We start from the raw sequence: 24,283 nt of genomic DNA, 5'->3' as shown, positions 1-24,283 counted from the left end.
TACGGCAGCTGGCATCCATATGTGTTGCATTACTGCCATCTTCAGTCTCATTTTATAAGTACTTTACAGTCTCTGCTTGAGTCCAATATTATTTAAAATCTCCCATATTATTTTCCTTTCATTTTCAGGCCATGTCAACACGAACACAGAGAGTTTCAAAAACACATATCCAAGGTTAAAAAGATCTACATCCACACAAATGTAGTTTCAAAACTGTGTATGCACAACACATACACTTGCCGTCATGCTTGTCCAATCAGAAGCCTGGAAAAAGCAGCCACAGCTGATTGGTGGCATACATCTTTGTTATGTTTATTTAGACATACAATGACATGAACGTCATTATTATTATCATTATTTTATTATTAATCAATCCAACAAAATAATACACAATAGTACCATAATAATACAAATTCCAATTCCAAAACCAAACCCTGCCCAGTAACATTCAGAATGGTAATCAACAGAGCAATTGACAGGACACACAAACATGACACAAAACAATCCAAAAGTAGTCAAACAAAAATGAATGATATCAACCACAGTATCAATATTAATAAGTATTCCAACACAATTCCAACATAATCCCTCATTGACATGATCATTACCATTTATTAAAAAAAATTAAAAAAAATTAAAAAATGAACATTAGTGTCACAGTGGCTTACAATTGTAGCACACTGTGTCCAATATTTTCCACAAAGATAAAATAAGTCATATTTTAGGTTAATTTAATAGTTAAAACAAATGTAAATAATGGATCCCATATTCCAATATATGACTCATTATTATCTATACTAAATGCAGTGTTTTCTACTGATATCATCTCCATAGCTTATGTATACCAGTCAGTATGAGTTGGATCAACTTCTATCCAATTTTTAAATATTACCCTTTTTGTTATGATGCGTATAGAAAGAAATGCATTGTTTATCTTAAATGACACGTTACTAAATTGATGCAGATCACCAAGATTACACGTTTGCACTGTCATTGGGATGTTTATATTTAGGTATGTGATTGCTTCTTTTGTTGTTTTCAACAATAACTCTTTTATTCTCTGACATTCCCACAATAAATGAACAAGGAACTAAAATAAAATAATGCAAATAATGAAGTGTCGGCCGACACTTCATTAGTTTTAAAACCAGCTTGCACTTACACAGAGCCCTGGGAACATTACGTATCTTTTTTTAGTGTTTAAGCTCACATGCACGCCTGTGCTGCTAAAATCCAAAATTATAACATCTTTAATTAGCAAAATGTTAAGATATTACATGTGTGTACATTATATCTAAAATTAGCACGCACAACGAGCCAAGGAAACCCTTTTGCATGTTTAGGTGCCTATAAGCGCATGGACGTGCGAGTGCAGCTGCAATCGTGGAATTATGACGCGTTTAATGATTAATAGAGGCTTTGCAGCTGACGTCATCAGCCACGTGACATTAGCTTGGCGGCCATCTTGCCGGTCACCAGTTCACTGCCGGTCAACGACTCACACACGCTTTCTTGTTAGATCTGCTGCTATTTGAGCTTGGAAATGCCGGAAACCTGCTGTGCTGTTGGATGTAGCAATAGACGAGGCGATAAACCAAATCTTAGCTTCGGATCGCGGCGATTTGTCGTGAACGATGGAAACCTACGATGTACACAAGGATATGCAATGATATCAGGTATGTAAACAAACTATTCACCCCTGATTTGTTTCACAAAATGTGAAATAATACAATATGGGATGATACAAATATGATTGTTGAAAATGCTGGGTGCATTTTTAGAAAGGCAGCAAGAGCAGCAAGGCAGGAAATGGAATGATTTCTTCAGTTCACCCCCCGCCTCTGTCTTTGTGATGCTAGGTACCGTTTTTATTTTTTCATGATGCCTCATCTGATTGGCTTGAAAACTTTATCAATGTAAATGTTGAGCTTCATATTGGAATTGAACAATTAATTATCATGAGTGAATGCATTAGGAAATTTCAAAAAAAATTATGATGGACCTTGTGAAACAATTTTTTTCTAATGAAGCATTTTTTAACAAGAGGCTTTTTGTTACTTCATTTGGCACAAGGTAAAATCTACATTGGTAAAGTTTTCAAGCCATTGGCACAAGGTTAAAATTTTTATTGGTAAAGTTTTCAAGCCAATCAGACGAGGCATCATGAAAAAATAAGAAAAAAATAAAAACGGTAGCAACTTAAACAGACAGGTATCTGAATGATTTCACTCTATTCAGTTTTTTAATATGTCAAGTTATGAAATGCCATTACAAAACAAATTGAACTGGGTATATCCCCATCAACAACGTGCTTAATTATTTATGGCAGTCATTATGAATAATGTGACTGTTTGATTGTTTCAGGTGCAAAAAGCGAAGATCCACTATCCCCAGACTATGTGCCAAGTATATTTGAGCATACCCAGTCACCTCACAAACGAAAACTCAAATGTTCAATGAAGATCTTTGAGAGAAGACAAAATCTCAAGCAGCGTAAGAGAGACCGCGAGAGGGCATTGGCAGCAGCAGCAGCACTTGTCAATATTTCCCAGTCTGTCCCTTGTGAAAATGATCAACTACCCGCTGGTGAAGATGTGGTGCACGCTGAGATTCGAAAAGAAGGCAGCTTAATCCACTAGATGTTGAGGGCACCAGAGGATTAGCTGCTGTCCGTATCCATGTAGAGAGAGTTATTGGACTCGCAAGACAAAAGTATACCATGATGGAAAATATCATACCCATCTCTTTATTGTCATCTGATGACAGTGGTTACACAACATTAGATAAAATTGTATAAGTGTCATGCGCACTTACAAATTTATCCGACCCAATTGTACCATTTGAGTAATGATGTTGCATCGATATTTTTTCTGTAATAAATACCAGGAAAGAATCTTACAGAAACAACTTTTTCTGTTTTACTTCCAACTTCTTACAGTTAGGGCAAAACCATCGTTGTGGGACTCGTTTTATGCCAAGACATTTCATGTGGAATGCTTTGATGCTGCAGTTCTCGGATGAATGTGAACATGTTTCACCCAATCCAGCCATGCAGGTACAGTGGCAGCACAGAGTCTGACCATCTTTCGCTATTGCTACCCAAGGTCTGAGGGGAGGATCATTCATCCGTTGAGAGTGTTTTACCTGAAACAGATAATATGACATACCTTATATTATTATCAGTCCCTAATTTGAATATAATATACAAGGCTAGACGTCTTACTGTCCATTTATGCATATTTTACCTGGCATTTGGTAAATTTTCTCATGAATCATTCTTTAAATTAGCCTGAAAATTTAAACCTGGTTCATTTTGAGCAAGAAACCAAAATTATTTATCAAGCATGAATTCTAAAAATTATTTTTGTAGAAACTGTTTCATAAGCTCTATACTGAATAGTTGGAAATTATGTAATATTGTTTTATTGTAGGAATTAATTTCTCAGATTTCAATATGAAGCTCCTGGAAACAGTTTTTTACAAAGCAATTTTTGATAGAATTTTTTATAATATTGTTTGGTCACATCCTTAAACTGAATACGATAAATTTTCAGGCTAATCTTTTATTACAAAAAGCCTCCTGTTCAAAAATGCTTAATTAAAAAACTGTTTCACAAAGTCTATAGTAGTTTTTTGAAATTATGTAATGCATAGAGAAAAATAGGAACATTTCAATATGAAGTTTGTGAAACAGTTTTTGAATTAAAAGCATTTTTGAACAGGACGCCGTTTGTAATAAAAAAAAAAAGCTTAACAATGTGAGTTTTCATTAGAATCATTCAGTAGTTGTTTCACAATCACACTGTTACTGCCACGCGGATTTGTAAACAGACAGTAGGCTCTTCTGTGTGTGCTTTTTCCTTACCTTGGTCATGAGAAGAAATCGATTCTTGTTTGGAATCTGCCATATCAGCCCATCATGCACAAAACCTGCTGTAAAATACTTGTAGACATCCAGACTCTTGTATGCCTTAAGGTCCTTTCCAGTGTACGGAGATGGTGAATCGACGAGTTAATTATAAATGTCTGGATATGAGAGTTCAGGCAGGTCGACTGTTGCAAAATGCTCAGGTGATTTTAGCATGCTTCTCGGTAAAAGGTACGGATCCTTTGTGCCAACAAGGTTCAACTTCTCTCGGTAACGTTTTTTGGACTCTTCATCCAAATGCACAACTTCATTGGATAGCAAATCAGCCATAATTCGGATGAAATCGGTGAAAATGTAGCGCAGAAATCCAACTGAATCTGTACGAACACGTAGGAACGAGCTGACCGGTAGGGATGTGCGTATCGATCCTGTGGTATCGATATATCGATACTCACACGCTACTCATTTGGCATCACTTTTCTGAAAAAAGTATCGATATAAACCAAAAAACGGCGTGTGGGGGTGCAAGCATCACTTTCAGATGTTTTTGATGACTTACTTAACGTACTATGTGCTGGGACACCCCTGTACCTGGCAGAGTATAGAGCTGGCCCAGTCACGTGACAGGAGACAGCGAATGAGCGTCGTCAACGTGCAACACACACACAGCCAGCCGACAGCGATGCAGCCAGGCATATCCAGTGTTGTCCAATTGTTGACTTAAAACAGGCATTGTTTTTTTTGTTTTTTAGTAATGTTTACTGAATATTTTTGTTTAAATGATTATCCTAAATTCAAATAATTTCCACACAGGGGAATTTACTGTTAGTTGAAAATTCCTTGAGTATTTAAAACAAGATAAGAAAGAGATACAATTTGGAGATTCTTCATCTTTGCATTACAGTTTTATTTTTTTCCAAGAAAATCTTGAATATATGATTGAATGTGATTTTGGTTTTAATCTGTAACATGATTTCTTACATTTCGAAAACATTATCCTATTTCATATTTCATTAATTGCTAATTATATCATAAACTTTAAAAAATAACTGCAGCTTCTTGCTATTCGGATTTGACTGTTAATTGGAAAGCCCTAATATTTAATTATTATTATATATAATATATAGTTATTATTATATATAATATTTAATTTATTTTTCATATTTATGTTATTTATTAAAATTTTACTTTTATTATATATTGACCATAATAAATGTGGTATAAATGGTCTGTATTTGTCTTGTGATTTGTTTTAAATAATAACAATAGTAATAATATTTTTCACTGACAAAAAATTGCCAATAAGAAATTATTGGTGTCGGTATCGGTATCGATGAAAATGCAAGAAAAAGTATCGGTATCTTATCGAATCCTAAAAGTGGGGTATCGCCCATCCCTACGACAGGTTGACCGGCAAGATGGCGGCGTAACACAAAGTCACGTGATAAAACCACGTGACTGCAAAGCCTCTATATGGGTGAGGGCGGACCTACGTCACTTCCGCCTACCAATCCCCTAGCAACCGGGAATTCGTTGAAAACAAACCAGCTCACAGCGAACACAGCATTGCCAGAAAAGGCATTTAACGAGCGTTGTGGCTTGGAAGTTGGCGTTAAATCCTTCATTTACGCATTTTTACTTATTCGCATATCGTGTGAAAAAACGAAAATGTATTATTTGCGTCAGACTCGTCTCAGTAAACTTTAAAGCTTCTCAGGCTTAGCTTAGCTTGCTAGTTAGCTTAGCTTGCTAGTTAGCTTAGCCTGCGCGCTACTAAGAAAGAGACGCGGAAGTTATCAACAACTTTGTGTGAACACGCCGTACTTGTTGGAGCCCACGTCGAAGAAGAAGCGCTTGTTGTCCACAGTCATCGACGAGCCCTCCGGCAGCTCCGCGGGCTCCTCGTCCACGCCGTAATCGTCAATAAGTTTGGCCAAAGCGTCGCGGAACTCGATAAGTCCCTGCGCCGGAAGCGCGATGGTCTGACCCCAAGCCGGGCCCCCTGTTCACGGTCTGCCGGATCGTCAAGAACCGTCCCCGCTGGTTCTCTTTCAGGTCCATATAGTACTTCCGATTCTCCCGCACTAGGAACTCGCTTTTCAGGGCCCGCCGCGGCTCATCCTGCACCATGCCCGGGTTGCTGGGACCCAAATGGGCGCAGTGTTCGATGAAGTCCACCAAGTAGTCGCGGAACTCGACCGCCACCGACATAGACAGCGTGAGGCGGCTCTTGTTGCCACCGGCCCCGACTTCGGCTGCGAGCCATTTGTCTCGTCTCTGTGGGCTTTTATCACGCTTTGGCAGAACCAAATACAACCTTTGTTTTCCCTGTTTCCAGTTGTGGTTAGCACAACCAAAAACAACACAGTTTTTCGGCATTTTGGAGGCAGAATGACGGGTTTAACCAGCGTAGGTCGACAGGTTAAAGAGTAATGGCAACGGTTTGTTTTCAACGCCAGTCTGGTTGCTATGGCTCAAAGAACCCGTATGTAGCTCAGTTGTCCGGATGTCGGCCCTCACCCATAGAGATACGTGTAAAACAAACAAAATGTTTCCAACACTGGGCAGTTTGTGATTTTTTTCTTCTTAAACCACCGCGTCCCCTGTTGAGTCGGAGTGTACATGCAATCTAGGGATGTGCGTATCGAACCTGTGGTATCGATATATCGATACTCACACGCTACTCATTTGGCATCACTTTTCTGAAAAAAGTATCGATATAAACCAAAAAACGGCGTGTGGGGGGTGCAAGCATCACTTTCAGATGTTTTTGATGACTTACTTAACTTACTATGTGCTGGGACACCCCTGTACCTGGCAGAGTATAGAGCTGGCCCAGTCACGTGACAGGAAACAGCGAATGAGCGTCGTCAACGTGCAACACACACACAGCCAGCCGACAGCGATGCAGCCAGGCATATCCAGTGTCAGGCATTGTTTAATTTTTTTATTGAATATTTTTGTTTAAATGATTATCCTAAATTCAAATAATTTCCACACATGGGAATTTACTGTTAGTTGAAATTTGCTTGAGTATTTAAAACAAGATAAGAAAGAGATACAATTTGGAGATTCTTCATCTTTGCATTACAGTTTTATTTTTTTCCAAGAAAATCTTGAAATATATGATTGAATGTGATTTTGGTTTTAATCTGTAACATGATTTCTTTCATTTCGAAAACATTAGCCTATTTTATATTTCATTAATTGCTAATTATATGATCACAAACTTTAAAAAATAACTGCAGCTTCTTGCGATTCGGATTTGACAGTTAATTGGAAAGCCCTAATATCTAATTATTATTATATATAATATATAATTATTATTATATATAATATTTAATTTATTTTTCATATTTATGTTATTTATTTTAATTTTACTTTTATTATATATTGAGCATAATACATGTGATATAAATGGTCTGTATTTGTCTTGTGATTTGTCTTAAATAATAATAGTAATAATATTTTTGACTGACAAAAATTGCCAATAAGAAATTAATGGTATCGGTATCGGTATCGATGAAAATGCAAGAACAAGTATCGGTATCGTATCGAATCCTAAAAGTGTGGTATCGCCCATCCCTAATGCAATCTCTTTTTGGCCAATCACAAAGCACTTTACTGAGTCGAGTGAAGAAGTTACTGCGCATGTGCAAGGAAGTGGCGTGTGTTTGACGAGTGGACCGAAACCGTTTATTTGGTTTACAACCACGGTGAGATTGTTTTACATGTAGTATTTGAATGTGTATTTTTATCATGCTACATTTAATCATCTGCCCTACAATATACGTTAACTACAGCTGTAGCTCATTACGTTGATTGTGCCATGCTGTTTTCGTATGTAGCTGTTGTGATGCTGTTGAACTGGTTCCAGAGCCCTTGCTGTGCGTCGAAGTGAGTCCGACTATATCTAACCGGAACTTCTCCACCTCGCGCACTAGCTCAGGCTCCTTCCCCCCCAGCGAGGTGACGTTCCACGTCCCAAGAGCTAGCTTCTGTAGCCGACCGCCAAGTGCCCTGCCTTCGGCTGCCGCCCAGCTGATTGAGATTTTTTATTTATTAGTAGGTTGCACAGTGAAGTACATATTCCGTACAATTGACCACTAAATGGTAACACCCGAATAAGTTTTTCAACTTGTTTAAGTCGGGGTCCACTTAAATTGATTCATGATACAGATATATACTATCATATATACTATCATCATAATACAGTCATCACACAAGATAATCACATTGAATTATTTACATTATTTACAATCAGGAGTGTGGAGGGGGGGTGGGGTGGGGGGGGGGGGGGTATGGACATCAAGTAGTGGACATAGAGAGAGAGAGAGAGAGAGAGAGAGAGAGAGAGATCAGAAGGCATAAGAAAAAGAATCTGCATTTGATTGTTTACATTTGATTATTAGCAATCCGGGGAGGGTGTTAGTTTAGGGTTGTAGCTGCCTGGAGGTGAACTTTTATAGCGGTTTTGAAGGAGGATAGAGATGCCCTTTCTTTTATACCTGTTGGGAGCTCACATTGCACCCGACCTCTATGGCCCCTGCTATGGGTGGTGAGCCCATTGGAGGGGGGGCCACGTTGCCTCTTCGGGCTGTGCCCGGCCGGGCCCCATGGGGACAGGCCCGGCCACCAGGCGCTCGCCATCGTGCCCCAACTCCGGGCCTGGCTCCAGAGGGGGGCCCCGGTGACCCGCGTCCGGGCGAGGGAAATCTGAGTCTCGGTTTTTGTATTTCAATAGAAGTCTTCGAGCTGCTCTTTGTCTGATCCCTCACCTAGGACCTGTTTGTCTTGGGAGACCCTACCAGGGGGCATGGAATCCCCCGGACAACATAGCTCCTAGGATCATTGCTACCTCGGAGTCTTGTTCACGAGTGAGGGAAGAGTGGATCGTGAGATCGACAGGCGGATCGGTGCGGCGTCTTCAGTAATGCGGACGCTGTATCGATCCGTTGTGGTGAAGAAGGAGCTGAGCCGTAAGGCAAAGCTCTCAATTTACCGGTCGATCTACGTTCCCATCCACAACTATGGTCATGAGCTTTGGGTTATGACCGATAGGACAAGATCAAGGGTACAAGCGGCCGAAATGAGTTTCCTCCGCCGGGTGGCGGGGCTCTATCTTAGAGATAGGGTGAGAAGCTCTGTCATCCGGGGGGAGCTCAAAGTAAAGCCGCTGCTCCTCCACATCGAGCGGAGCCAGATGAGGTGGTTCGGGCATCTGGTCAGGATGCCACCCGAACGCCTCCCTAGGGAGGTGTTTAGGGCACGTCTGACCGGTAGGAGGCCACAGGGAAGACCCAGGACATGTTGGGAAGACTATGTCTCCCGGCTGGCCTGGGAACGCCTCAGGATCCCCCGGGAAGAGCTGGACGAAGTGGCTGGGGAGAGGGAAGTCTGGGCTTCCCTGCTTAGGCTGCTGCCCCCGCGACCCAACCTCGGATAAGCGGAAGAAGATGGATGTTGTGATGCTACATACTTATCATGCTAATTGTGTCTTTTTTAGTAGATACAATGGAAACACCAAGAGATGTACAGCCGCCAAAGCAGCAGCCAATGTTCTACATATGTGGCGGTAATGGACCAATTAACCGCTGCTTTTATTTGTTCTTTAATGTGCAGTAATGTATCATGTGCTTACCCGCAGAGTGCCACAAGGAAATCGAAATCAAAGCCCGTGATCCCATCCGGTGCAGAGAGTGCGGCTACAGGATCATGTACAAGAAGAGAACAAATAGATGTATCCTTTTACGTTATTGAACAATTTTTTGTTTTTTGAAGGGGGCATATTTTAAGAAAGACAGGCAGGGGTTGACAGCATCTTGCACCTCTATTTTTGTTTTGTACATAGAGGGGTTCGGATTTGTTATAAATTTCCCACAATGCATTGCTTTTGGCCATATTAAAAGGCTTAATTTTTGTCAACTGCCACAGTCGAGGTGGGAGAAATATCACTAGCTTTTATTGCATTCCTAAGTGTTTTTCTGGACAAACAGAAGCGGCTGAAAATATCAATTAACGGCAAAGGCGAGCATGGATAACTGCAATCAACTGATATGTGATGTGCTACGTCGACTTTGTGTTTGTTCGGATCATTTGATTTCCGGTCAATAAGAACATTTTGTAAGTAGAAATGAATTTAAAAAAAATGACAGCCCCACTTTGCATTAACTTGATGGGCTTGGTCTAAGAACTTTGATAGTAGTTGTATTGATAAAAAAACAGTACTCACTTCTCTTATCCGGACTGTTGCCTCTACATACAAAAGAAAATTAAGCAACATGAAAATATAATTCTCCCAATCCTGTCACAGTGCGCTGAGATGACCTTAGATTGGTTATTTGTGATTATCCAGGGTGTCAACTTGGATCGGATCTTTTTTGAGAGTGAATTACTCTAGCCTTGACAACACAATGTCCACTGGGTTTATAGAGATAAACACAAGCGTCACGAATGCATCCACAAAAGTGGTCATAGCTTTCTAGACTGTTAAAATTATAAAAGTCCCTCCAGCTGTAAAATGGGCTGGGTTAAAAAAATAAGTAGTTCACAAAGTCCAGGTATGAGATATCAGGGAAGATGTTGTCTCTGCTCCGCTGCGACTTGTTGCTCTTGTGCAGATCCTTGATGTTCTTGACAAGTAGGACTCTTGCTTCTGGAACCCCATTCAGTTTGATGTAGATTTTGCAGTTGGCGCTCCAAGTTTCCTGAATTTTCTCCCGTTTCCTCAAGTCGCGTGCATTTTCAGCATTGCGAGGTGCTCGTTCATGTACACATTTGTGCCTTTTCAACTTTGTTCCCTGTCAGCAATGCTATTGTGGATTTCCTGTTGGCAAGCTTAATGATGGTGACTAGCATGGTGGTATTGCCTCTTCTATTCAGTGAGATGCATGCATCAATGATGTTAATATCAACATCAATTCCCTTTGATTGCAAAAAAGTTGACCAATTGTTGCTCTGTTGGCAGCGTCCATGTCGTCTGGTTCTCCTCTGTTGGCAACTGCTCTTGCATAGGATCGAGGTTTGATGCGTAGCCCTGTAATAATGTAATTCTGTCGTGTAAACTGATCCACGTCTTCTGCTGTTTTCCAAAACACTGTAATTCCCCAAATTGGTGATATCTTGTCTGGCATTGAACTGTTGTCTCAATGCAGCCATTTCCTCCCTAAAGTTCTTCAAAATCAGTGTTATTTAGTTGCAACTTTTGCCACAATGCGTCTATCTCTATTTTAATGTTCTACACAACACTGCTGTTGTCCCAATGGATGTTGTCTTGCTGCTTGGCATTCGACTGTCGCCGCAACGTTGCATTCTCCTCTTTCAGCTTCTCTACCTTCCGTTTTAATACTGTGTTGTCTTCAGTGAGAATCTTAATTTCCTCGCTGAACTTTCTAAATTCCATCATATCATTACATTATTTTCTGTCTGTTTCTGAGATCTGCAACATCTTTTTGTACACCATTGATAATCTGTTCCTGGCGATTGTCGACATTGCTTCATGTCTCATTTACATTGTTTTGTAGAGTTCCGCTAACGCTTTTTAAATATATAAATGGTTGATAGGCTAGTAAGGTAAAGTTTTGTACCTGACAAGTTTCGGCTACCTTGCTTCTGCAGCCTTCATCAGAGGTGTCACGTGATGTTAGCGTGACGTCGTCTGTTATGTGGATTTTTTTGTTATATGGATCACGTGACACCTCTGATGAAGGCTGCAGAAGCAAGGTAGCCGAAACTTGTCAGGTACAACACTTTACCTTACTAGCCTATATAAATCAACCATTTATATATACACATCAGTAGGCTAAATGAACCTCTTCAACATATAACGCTTTTTATGTTTGGTTCTACCTTTGGTAACTCTGTGTTGACGGCTTCTCGTGTTTGTTCAGCAGCGAAGTGAAGCTGTTGGTGTTGTTAACTCCTGCTGTGTTTTTCATGTACCTTGCACCAGCCAGAGCTGTGTCAGCCTTTCTTGTAGCTCGCTTGTGCGGTCAGAAGCGTTTAAAATATGTTCAACTCTTTGGTTTTGTTGTTAAGCTTTGGGTTGCTAGGCAACCAATTTGACCTAGCATTTGGCTAGTTAGCCCCCGGCTTTTCGGCACCTTCCGTTGGCTTACTTTAGTGAATTTGTGCCTCCCGCCGGGCAGAGTTTAAGTCGAAAATGTTAGCAAATTATAGTTTTTATTCAAATCTGCTGTACGAAACTTATCTCAACTGCATATAACATACAGTATATTTGAAGTTAGTTTTTAAAGTAACACATTAATTACTTTCCCTAGTAATGAGTTACATATATTAAATAGTAATTCCATTAGTAATTAAATTACTTTTTTGGTTAAGTAACAACTAACTATGATTACATTTTAAAATACTTTTCAGAACACTGGTTTTGATTGATTGAAACTTGTATTAGTAGATTGTACAGTACATATTCCGTACAATTGACCACTAAATGGTAACACCGGAATAAGTTTTTCAACTAGTTTAAGTTGGGTCCACGTTAATCAATTCATGGTAGTAACATTCATGTGGTGTAGAGTTTAAACATGTAAAGCGACTTTGGGTACTTAGAAAAGCGTTTTATAAATCCCAGGTATTATTATTATTATTAAGCCTAAACACTTTGCACATTTTGGTTTAAAATGCAGATATAAATCTTATATCGCTATTAAAGCCTAACAATACACAGATATCAGTCTTGGTCCATTCATACAATATATTACTTAAAGCCCCACTTAAGTACTTCCAGTTTTGGTTGATTTTGGCGGCCCTAGTGGACCAAATTAGTAGTGTTTTGCCAGAAGGAAAACCACATTTCCCATGAGGACTAGCGCATATTGCATCAAACTGACATGATGTCTGCTGTAATATTGGCAAAAATATTACATCTCTAATGGCTATGCTGACGTTAAATAGCAGACACTATCAAGAAACGATCTTGGTTTGCTCTACAAATATGATGCTACTACCAGAATGTATCGGGTTGGATGCAGGTCAGAAGCAAAGAAAGACTGGCTGGAGACTTTTTTCGAATGAAGTGGTGTGGAACTGCCAACTATCAAGGTAGTGGCTGCTACTACGCAAATTTCCGATAGCTGGCATTAGCATTTTGATTTGAGCATTGAAATTAACTTCCTAGTTTAGCAGGAACAGAGCCAAGGCAGCATTGGCCGAAATCCCTCATCTTTGAGCTCGACAGCGAGTGGAAGCCGGGGCAATTTTGATCCTGACAGTCCTTTTATCCGGATAGGCTTCATTTCTATTTTTTTGTCTCCTCAAGCAAAACTTTTTGTTTCTTTGGTTGTTTTGGTGCGTCGACCATGATAAATGCACATAGGCGTTCTTCTTTTTGTTTTCTGGTGGCACGGAGGCGTTCACATGGACTACTATCTTTTTAACGAATAAGAAAAGGGGGAGTGACGTATGCCGTAAAGCAAGTCAGCACATTTTTAGTTTTTTGTGTGGCAGGGTTCCTGCCACCCTCCAACGTTGCTAAATGCCAGTAAAAGTGATAGACACCCTCAGGCCATGACACAGGTGTCTATTTGTAAGTTGATGTATCGTTCCAAATGTTAAGAAAATATTTTATGAAGGTTGAAAACTTACTTTGTGTTGTTTTACATGTTTGTTCGTTTTTTACCAAAAAAAATCTCCTCATTCTTAAGTCGCGGCAGCGCGTCACAATCAATTACATATAGGGGAAACACCGGGTGTTTATGCTCAAAGATCCACTATATGACAGGAGTGCTGTGCTTAATTTAGGAATCTGTTGCGAAAATAGTTTGTACTAAGCTCGCCAGATTTGGCCTGGTTAACAATAAATTGTATGCTTAAAATGTCATTTATATATGTTAACATGTCATATAAGCCTCTTTCCTTTACTCATTATTTACAGTGGTTGTTTTTGATGCCCGATGAAGCGGAGGAATGTTTTTGTGCTGTCTTTGTTGTTGGATTTGCTTTTGGGTTTTATTAAAACATAATTTTCACTGACCTTTTGTGTGTTTTGAGTGCAAATTGCCCCACAAATGTACAGTTTTTCCATTTCAGAGTGAATTTTTGAGGAACATACTGTATTTTTTCTTGGTTTTGCACCATGATTCTTAATGATTTTAACATACCAGTAAATCTATAGCCTTACATGAATGAAACTAACAATATATTTAAATGTGACAGAAACTATATTTTTGTGTAACACTTAAATAAACCGACCTCTGCCATTAAACATGAAGGCTTTCACATAGCTGCATGCTGTTGTCCCTCCCCCACAAGGGGGCATGTCCTAGCAGAAACCCCCATCCAGATGGAGCTGCTGCGGCTTTAAGAGCCGTAGAGGCTGGCAGAGAGGGAGGAAGTGCCAGGATACACTGCAGTGTAGCGATGGGGAACACGCAGGAGAAATCCCTCTTTAGTGGGGGAGGGGAATCCAGACTGGATCAGACTGCAGCCGAGAACAGGGGTAAATGCACGGAAGGGAAGGATCAAAGCGCTCCCGGCAAAGCGGTGGCCAATGGGACTGGGAGCATCCCAGCCACGGTAGGAGAGGAGCCCCGCTGCCCCGCAGTGGACACAAACCACCATGCCGGGTCTCTCCCGCCCCACCTGGCACGGATTAAGAATGAGGGCAATCAACTCTTCAAGCACGGCCAGTTTGGGGATGCGTTGGACAAGTACAGCCAGGCTATTGAGGGTTGTGCTGAAGCAGGTGGGAACACTTACTTCACTATTGACAATGTTCTGTGTTAAATTATATCATTGAACATGTGTTTCATGTCACGATTATTATATGATAAAGAAAAAGGCTTGTGTTTTTGATTCATCAAATATACACTGTCTGCAAAAACAATGTTTCTTAAACAAATAATTCTTACATGTTTCAAAAATATTTTTTCATTTCAATGACAAACATGACTTACAAAAGACTGCAAATGTAGTCTTTAATATAAACAAGAATGCATCATGTTTATTAAAGACTAAAGAGTCCATGTTTAAAAAAACAGACTGAAGAAGATTGCCTACAATGCTCAGAGGAACATGTACTTTAGAATCATCTATACCTGGCTTTCCACAAAAACATGCATGTTCTGGCCGGCCGAGCTCTAACCCTCTCGAGGATATCTGGGGTCACCTGGTGTCCTAGCAATAAAATCAAGCACAAGTTGTTTTATATAATCTGTTAAAATTAAACTAGAATCACATAATTATTGTCTTTGAATCACCTAATTTATCTGTCTACTCTACTCTGCACAGGCAGCGTGCAATGTGTACTGTGATGTGCAGAATCATGTTCGTCACCGAAATAGACATACCCTTTGATCTATGATGTATTTTCCCTGTTTGGGTGCTCTTGCTACTGGTCATTGCTGTTGGTGCTGTCCCAATCGGTACCCAGTCCGTCTGGCATCCTTGTTCTCTTGTATTTCCCTGGAAATGGAGAAACAGCTACATGTAATATGGATACCTCATTTACATTAATTATGAATACTTTTGGATTGGGCTTGAACTGTAATCCATTTGAACATTGATTAGGAAAACAAATCGAACCTGATCTTGATCGCCCTCCTCATCAGGCAAATCTAGTGCCATTGCCATTGGTTCATCCACCGCATCCGCCACTGATGCCGTAGTCGTACTGTCCATGATCTGATCTATTGTCTGTAAATGTACAAATGTACAATACTTTATATTATTGTCTATTGTAATCTATTGACAGTATTGACACTATTGAGAGTAATGTCAGTAAATGTACGATACTTTATACTGCAGAAGAACTTGACTAGAACTTGAAGCAATAATTATATGTAGACTATTTTATTGTTCATTTATTTCATTGTTCATGGAGTAGTCCAGTGGTTCTCAAATGGGGGTACGAGTACCCTTGGGGATACTTGAAGGTATGCCAAGGGGTACGAGAGATTTTTTTTAAATATTATAAAAATAGCAACAATTCAAAAATCCTTTATAAATATATTTATTGAATAATACTTCAACAAAATAAATGTTTAGAATTAAGTTCATGAATCCAGATGGATCTCTATTACAATCCCCAAAGAGGGCACTTTAAGTTGATGATTACTTCTATGTGTAGAAAACTTTATTTATAATTGAATCACTTGTTTATTTTTCAACAAGTTTTTAGTTATTTTTATATCTTTTTTTCCAAATAGTTCAAGAAAGACCACTACAAATGAGCAATATCTTGCACTGTTATACAATTTAATAAATCAGAAACTGATGACATAGTGCTGTATTTTTTTTCTTTTTTTCAACCAAAAATGCTTTGCTCTGATTAGGGGGTACTTTAATTAAAAAAATGTTCACAGGGGAAAATCACTGAAAAAAGGTTGAGAACCACTGGAGTAGTCTATGACTGTGTGTGTTAGTTTTGGTTGATTGATTGAGACTTTTATTAGTAGGTTGCACAGTGAAGTACATATTCCGTACAATTGACCACTAAATGGTAACACCCCAATAAGTTTTTCAACTTGTTTAAGTCGGGGTCCACTTAAATTGATTCATGATACAGATATATACTATCATATATATACTATCATCATAATACAGTCATCACACAAGATAATCACATTGAATTATTTACATTATTTACAATCCGGGGTGTGGGGGGGGGGGGTTCAACAATTGAGAACAAAGAAATGGATATTGGAACAGTGTAGTCTGACTATGAAAACTGGAAATCAAGATTCTTACCCTCTTCCTTTCCCTTTTGGCAAATGCAGACCTCATGTGCACAGTCTGTCCGCTTGTGGAGGGGGTCGGGTGCTCCGGACTTGTCCGTGGTCTATCGAAAATAGTTGGCTTCGCACCTTTCTTCAGCACGAGTCGACGAGTGCTGATTCCCATTTCTGCCATTCGCAAGGGACCCTCTTCGAAACATGATCTTTCGAAATGTTCGCTGCATAATACACTGTACTTTGTATGTGTCGTCCAATCCAACCGTGTTCGCTTGACTTCTTTGTTCCATAGTAAAGCTTGGCCGCCATCTTTTGGGAAAAGAAACAATGAAACACCGGTTGTGTTTTGGTTTGTGTTGCTACATCCAGCAGCAACACACCGCTTCCCTACAACTCTCTTTTTTGCAGTCTCCATTGTTAATTGAACAAATTTCCAAAAGATTCACCAACACAGATGTCCTGAATACTGTGGAAATTAGCGATTAAAACAGAGCTGTTTAAATTGGGAGGGACCTATTCCAAGATGACGCGTTCAACTGCCTTCGTCACGCGCATACGTCATCATACCGCGACGTTTCAGCCGGATATTTCCCGGGAAATATTAAATGTCACTTTATAAGTTAACCCGGCCGTATTGGCATGTGTTGCAATGTTAAGTTTTTCCTTGCCCGTATGTGGGCTCTGTACCGAGGATGTCGTTGTGGCTTGTACAGCCCTTTGAGACACTTGTGATTTAGGGCTATATAAATAAACATTGATTGATTGATAAGATTTCATCATTGATATATAAACTATCAGACTGCGTGGTCGGTAGTAGTGGGTTTCAGTAGGCCTTTAAAGCCCAAACAATCCTTAATGTTTCAAAATCACACATGGTAGGTTGATGAAGGACTGACTGCCTTCAATGTCAACATAAATGCACAGACTCATTCAGAATTTTAAACAATCACAAAACAATGTACGGTTGTCCCTCGCCACATCAAACTTCAAATATTGCGGTTTCATCACATCAGTTTTTGTTTTTTTTAAACATACATTTTTGCCCTAAATTAAAAAATTGGCTACTGATTGGCTTAGTCGGAGGCAGCATTGTTGTCTAGGATTGAAAGAGTGTAAATGTGACTAAAGGGTGTTGTTTCATGTCTAAAGGGCTCTCGTAATGTTTAAAAATGTATTTAGATGGTCATAAACAGGTTTTTATGCTCTAGCTATGAAAATATTCAGTTGATTCCTACTACTTGGAAATTAATTTATCTCGGTCATGTCCGGAACCAATTAAAAGCGATAAACGAGGGGCGACTGTACATTATTATGTACATAATGTATGTATAGGTGACTAAATTTGTCATTGTTTTAAAATCACATACTGTATGTTTAGGTTTATGAATAACTAACTGCTCACAAAAGCATACTTTCGATTCTGTACAAAAATATGCATGTTTTTTTTTTTTTTTTTTTAAACCAAACAGTAAAGTTAATTAGGGACTAGATTGTCTTCAATGCTAACAAGTACTTAAAAAAAAAATCCAAAAAACATGCATGTGAAATGAGTTCTGTTCAAATTGGTGATTTGCACAGGTCAATCGCTATAGCTAACAGCTTCATGGTTGTTTGCTAATGTCTCTAAAAAAGTGGAGACGTCTTGCAGGTATCAGCAGCCCGCAGGACTTGTGCATCCTCTACTCCAACAGAGCCGCCTGCTACCTTAAGGACGGCAACAGCACCGACTGCATCCAAGACTGCACCAAGTACGTCTGGGAGTGAATGGGTGATGTATGAGACTCAAAACAGTGTTTGTCACTGATTCTACTAGGGCCTTGGATCTGCAGCCTTACTCCTTGAAGCCCCTGCTGCGTAGAGCCATGGCATATGAGTCGTTGGAGCGCTACAGAAATGCTTACGTGGATTATAAAACCGTGCTGCAGATAGACACTGGGGTGCAGGCAGCCCACGACAGTGTGCACAGGTCAGGACAAGGTCAGGAGGTTAATCTAACAGGTAATATAATTAGTATTGTGTGTGCTCCATTTAGGATCACAAGGATGCTAATTGAGCAGGACGGGATGGTGTGGAGGGAGAAGCTTCCTGAGATTCCTGTGGTGCCGTTGTCGGTGCAGCAGGAACATTGGGAGAAGCCCGTCAGCATGGAGCAGGAGCGGGCACGGGCAGCCAGGGTGGCACAGGACGAAGGTACAGTAGGTGACGTCACACTTACGTACATTGTGAGTAACACAGCACATCTTACTCATCTCACCATATGAAATGTAACTTACTTTACCGAGTATTTATTTATTTATTTTTATTTGTATTGTGATTACTTATGGAGTATATTGTGAATAAATTGAGAACAGGAAGTGAACAAATGTTTTAGCAACTGTTATGTAAAAGAAAGGGGGTAGGATTAAATAATCTCTGCTTCTTCCTCTCCTTTTCAAACGTGTTGAAAATAGAAACTGGAAATTGTGATGTATCATGTTGTATGCATGTATGTTCGAAATAAACTCAAACTCAAACTCAAGTCAGTGAGTAAAACGCTGCGTGATGTGTGTAAAATTGTGCGTGCGTGCATGCGTGGCATCAATAATACATTGGGAAAGGAGCCACATTGTGCTGTCGTAATGGAACAATCCAGGTCATGTTTCCTGAAGGTTCATTACTCCTCTCTCTCTCTCTCATATATATATATATATATATATATATATATATATATATATATATATATACTCTTGTAAAAAACATAATGTCATGGCTGTCTTGAGTTTCCAATAATTTCTACAACTCTTATTTCTTTGTGATAGAGCGATTGGAGCACATACTTGCTGATCACAAAAAACATTCATGAAGTTTGGTTCTTTTATGAATTTATTATGGGTCTACTGAAAATGCGACCAAATCTGCTGGGTCAAGTATACATTCAGCAATGTTAATATTTGGTTACGTGTCCCTTGGCAAGTTTCACTGCAATAAGGCGCTTTTGCTAGCCATACAAGCTCTGGCAAACTTCTGGTTGAATTTTTGACCACTCCTCTTGACAAAATTGGTGCAGTTCAGCTACATTTGTTGGTTTTCTGACATGGACTTGTTCCTTCAGCATTGTCCACATGTTCTCAATGGGGTTTAAGTCAAGACTTTGGGAAGGCCATTCTAAAACCTTAATTTTAGCCCATTCCTTTACCACTTTTGACATGTGTTTGGGGTCATTGTCCTGTTGGAACACCCAACTGTGCCCAAGACCCAACCTCCGGGCTGATGATTTTAGGTTGTCCTGAAAAATTTGGAGGTAATCCTCCTTTTTCATTGTCCCATTTACTCTCTGTAGAGCACCAGTTCCATTGGCAGCAAAACAGGCCCAGAGCATAATACTATACCACCACCATGCTTGACGGTAGGGATGGTGTTCCTGGGATTAAAGGCCTCACCTTTTCTCCTCAAAACATATTGTTGGGTATTGTGGCCAAAAAGCAACATTTTTGTTTCATCTGACCACAGAACTTTCCTGCAGAAGGTCTTATCTTTGTCCATGTGATCAGCAGCAAACTATAGACAAGCCTTAAGGTGTCGCTTCTGGAGCAAGGACTTCCTTCTTGCATGGTAGCCTCTGTCCATGGCGATACAAAACACGCTTGACTGTGGACACTTGACACCTGTGTTCCAGCAGCTTCCAATTCATTGCAGACCTGCTTTTTTGTGGTTCTCGGTTGACTCTTGAGCATCCTGACCAATTTCCACTCAGCAGCAGATGATACCTTGTGTTTTCTTCCTGATCGTGGCAGTGACAAAATGGTGCAATGCACTTTATACTTACAAACAATTGCCTGCACAGTTGCTCTTGGGACCTTAAGCTGCTTTGAAATGGCTCCAAGTGACTTTCCTGACTTGTTTAAGTCAATGATTCATTTTTTCAGATCTGTGCTGAGTTCCTTTGACTTTCCCATTGTTGCATTTGTAACGGAGTCTAATGCAACAATGCATTAGACTCCGTTACATCACATGAGCCCTATTTAAATGGGCTCAGAGAAGTCAACAGATGTCGTCAATCATAATCACTCACATGAAGTTAAGAGGCCATGCCATGAAGCTAATTTGATTTGATTGTAACTTTTCTACATCACCAAAATTGATAATGTATGTTGGTACATGTACTGTATACTTTTGACCTAGCAGATTTGGTCACCTTTTTAGTAGACCCATAATACATTCATAAAATAACCAAACTTCATTGTTTTTTGTGACAAACAATTATGTTACTCTATCACAAAAAAATAAGAGTTGTAGAAATGATTGGAAACTCAAGACAGCCATGACATTATGTCCTTCACAAGTGTATGTAACCTTTTGACTACGACTGTATATGTGTGTATGTATATTATTGATAATAATAGTATTGTCATCGAATGGTCTCCCATCCACAGTCAGACGAAAGGAGGCCCGCGTCAGTCTCCTCAAACAGGAAGGCAACGACCTGGTTAAGAGGGGTCACTTCCACGACGCAATGCACAAGTACACCGAATGTATCGCCATCAAACACGACGACTGCGCCCTCTACACAAACAGGTACACAAAATATGCATGTTTCAAAATCTACTTTACTAACATAGCATAGCATGTACCATAAAACATAAGGGTTCCTAAAATATTGGTTTGGGGTACCATGGGGGTGTCATGAGCAGCAGGAGAGATTTTCATTATTATGTTTACATTCTAGTATTCATGTTAGAATGATACACTAGCCTGCATCTAAGTGGCAAAAGTGCTCAATCTAATCCTATCCAGTAGAAGTAATAAGTGCATAGGGGAAGTGATGGAGTTTGTGAACGGGATGGAAAAACAATTGCAACTGTCGTCAGCAACATATATAAAGAATGTGAATTACACGATGTGTTGTACAGAAAATGTAATAAATATGACCAAGTTCTCAATAGTAATCCATTTCAGGGGGGTCACTGAAAATTTCTGTACCCTGGATGCAAGGCCATTGCTCGGGATTCTGTTTAAGAACATTTCTCAACGGGCTATTGCAAGGAATTTAGGGATTGCACTAAGGTCTGTAATATCATCAAAAGGTTCAGAGAATCTGGAGAAATCACTGCACGTAACATTGAAAGTCCGTGACCTTAGATCTCTCAGGCGGTACTGCATCAACAACCGACAAGTCTAAGTCATCAGTGTGTAAAGGATATCACCACATGGTCTCAGGAACACTTCATAAAACCACTGTCAGTAACTACAGTTGGTCGCTACCTCTGTAAATGCAAGTTAAAACTGGGCCCAAGCTCATCTAAGATGGACTGATGCAAAGTGTAAAAGTGTTCTGTGGTCTGACGAGTCCACATTTCAAATAGTTTTTGGAAACTGTGGACATTGTGTCCTCTGGAACAAAGAGGAAAAGAACCATCCGAATTGTTATAGGAGCAAAGTTCAAAAGCCAGCATCTGTGATGGTATGGGGGTGTATTAGTGCCCAAGGCATGGGTAACTTACACATCTGTGAAGGCACCATTAATGCTGAAAGGTACAGGTTTTGGAGCAACATATGTTGCCCTCCAAGCAACGTTATCATGGACGCCCCTGTTTATTTAGCAAGACAATGCCAAGCCACGTGTTACAACAGCGTGGATTTATAGTAAAAGAGTGTGGGTACTAGACTGGCCTGCCTGTAGTGCAGATCTGTCTCCCATTGAAAATGTGTGGCGCGTTAAGCGTAAAATACCACAACGGACTGTTGAACAACTTAAGCTTGTACATCAAGCAAGAATGGGAAATAATTCCACCTAAAAAGCTTCAAAAATTGGTCTCAGTTCCCAAACGTTTACCGAGTGTTGTTAAAAGGAAAGGCCATGTAACACAGTGGTAAAAATGTCTCTGTGTTGACAATTTTGCAATGTGTTGCTGCCATTAAATTCTAAGTTAATGATTTGCAAAAAAAAAAAAATACTTTTCTCAATTCGAACATTAAAACCTTGTCTTTGCAGTCTATTCAATTTCAGTTGAAAAGGATTTGCAAATCATTGTATTCTGTTTTTATTTACGAATTACACAACGTGCCAACTTCACTGGTTTTGTATATCAATTATGTAATATTGTCTTATTCTCATTTAACTGATTTGCAACAAATTATTACACCTTTGATTGCAAATACATGTTCAATTAACCATTCAACACATAGGTATAGCTGGTATTTTATTGTATTTAACAATCAAACACTGATACGCAAAAAAAAAGTGTCCTGGCTCAAGATAGCCCACAGGTAAATATGTAGTATTTAACTTAAATGTGCAAGAAAAACAAAGAGCACATGTAATACGTTCTTATAAAACAAATATAAAAAATCAACAACAAGGCTCATCTGAGCTCAGTTTAAATTGAATTATAAAAATGAAGCATATAGTTTGCTATTATATGATTTGAAATAGCCAAGGTGTTGATTAATGTCACTGCCAGTGGTGCAGCAGTTCACCAATAAATCACTCATTCACCATCAAAGGCATCATTAGCCAGCTGGGTGTGGGCGTTGGATGTGGGGGTGAAACTCAGATGAAGCAGCCACTGCTGACTCTGGTGCAGCAGAGCATGAAGGTTATTGTTCCATTATATATACAGTGGGTACGAAAAGTATTCTGACCCATTTAAAATGTTTCACTCTTTGGTTTATTGCAGCCATTTACTAAAATCCAAAAAGTTAATTTTATTTCTCATTAATGTACACGCAGCACAGCATCTTGACAAAAAAAAACCAAAAATGTAGACATTTTTGCAAATGTATTAAAAATAAAAAACAAATTACATGTACATAAATATTCAGACACTTTGCGCATTACTTTGTTGACGCACCTTTGGCAGCAATTACAGCTTCAAGTATTTTTGAATACGATGCTACAGGTTTGGCACACCTACAGTTAGGTCCATGAATATTTGGACATTGACACAATTGTCAGTATTCCAGCTCTGTACAACACCGCAATGGATTTGAAATGAAACAATCGAGATGTACTTTAAGTGTACACTCTGAGCTTTAATTTGAGGGTATTTACATCCAAATCAGGTGAACGGTGTAGGAACTACAACACATTTTATATGTGCCTTCCACTTTTTAAGGGACCAAAAGTCATTGGACAAACTAACAATCATAAATCAAATTGTCACTTTTTAATACTTTGTTGCAAATCTTTTGCAGTCATTGACAGCCTGAAGTGTGGAACACATAGACATCACCAGACGCTGGGTTTGGTCCATGGTGATGCTCTGCCGGGCCTCTGTTGCAGCGGTCTTCACTTCCTGCTTGTTCTTTGGGCATTTTCCCTTCAGTTTTGTCTTCAGCAAGTGAAATTCATGCTCAATCAAATTCAGGTCAGGTGATTGACTTGGCCATTGCAGAACATTCCATTTCTTTGCCTTAAAAAACTATTTGGTTGCTTTCGCAGTATGCTTCGGGTCATTGTCCATCTGCACTGTGAAGCACCGTCCAATGAGTTTTGAAGCATTTGGCTGAATATGAGCAGATAATATTGCCCGAAACACTTCAGAATTCATTCTGCTGCTTTTGTCAGCGGTCACATCATCAATAAATATAAGAGATCCAGTTCCACTGGCAGCCATGCATGCCACTACCACCACCATGCTTCACTGATGAGGTGGTATGCTTTGGATCTTGAGCAGTTCCTTGCCTTCTCCATACTCTTCTTTTTCCATCATTCTGCTACAAGTTGATCTTTGTCTCATCTGTC

At 39.6% G+C, this 24,283-nt stretch overlaps 2 protein-coding genes and 1 pseudogene across 4 annotated transcripts in view; 2 read left to right on the top strand and 1 right to left on the bottom strand.

The window, feature by feature from the left end:
• Positions 1–5,685: 5,685 nt before the first annotated feature.
• LOC133649955 (transcriptional activator protein Pur-alpha-like) lies at positions 5,686–6,079 on the bottom strand (annotated as a pseudogene).
• Positions 6,080–7,433: 1,354 nt separating this feature from the next.
• On the top strand, positions 7,434–13,861 carry polr2k (RNA polymerase II, I and III subunit K). 3 transcript variants are annotated; one of them, XM_062048527.1, is made up of 4 exons: positions 7,434–7,584; positions 9,375–9,443; positions 9,516–9,608; positions 13,764–13,861. In XM_062048527.1, the coding sequence occupies exons 2-4, from the start codon at positions 9,383–9,385 to the stop codon at positions 13,784–13,786; spliced, it is 177 nt and encodes a 58-aa protein (XP_061904511.1). In that variant the 5' UTR covers positions 7,434–7,584; positions 9,375–9,382; the 3' UTR covers positions 13,787–13,861. The 3 variants fall into 3 exon arrangements, with proteins under 3 accessions (XP_061904511.1, XP_061904514.1, XP_061904515.1); XM_062048530.1 differs by having other exon boundaries at positions 7,456–7,584; positions 9,378–9,443; XM_062048531.1 differs by lacking the exon at positions 7,434–7,584 and adding an exon at positions 7,684–7,765.
• A 2-nt stretch (positions 13,862–13,863) lies between these two features.
• The window catches only part of spag1a (sperm associated antigen 1a), a 31,273-nt gene continuing 20,853 nt past the window's right edge, over positions 13,864–24,283 (top strand). The window contains exons 1-5 of the mRNA XM_062048523.1: positions 13,864–14,573; positions 18,209–18,308; positions 18,374–18,526; positions 18,593–18,750; positions 20,973–21,114. Coding sequence (XP_061904507.1) covers positions 14,117–14,573; positions 18,209–18,308; positions 18,374–18,526; positions 18,593–18,750; positions 20,973–21,114 — 1,010 coding nt within the window. The 5' untranslated portion in view covers positions 13,864–14,116. The remainder of the gene's footprint in view (positions 14,574–18,208; positions 18,309–18,373; positions 18,527–18,592; positions 18,751–20,972; positions 21,115–24,283) is intronic.

The sequence above is a fragment of the Entelurus aequoreus genome, linkage group LG05, assembly GCF_033978785.1.
Source record: "Entelurus aequoreus isolate RoL-2023_Sb linkage group LG05, RoL_Eaeq_v1.1, whole genome shotgun sequence".
Lineage (NCBI taxonomy): Eukaryota > Metazoa > Chordata > Actinopteri > Syngnathiformes > Syngnathidae > Entelurus > Entelurus aequoreus.
The sequence above is the reverse complement of the archived record's forward strand: the minus strand, read 5'-3'. Positions and strand labels throughout refer to the sequence as shown.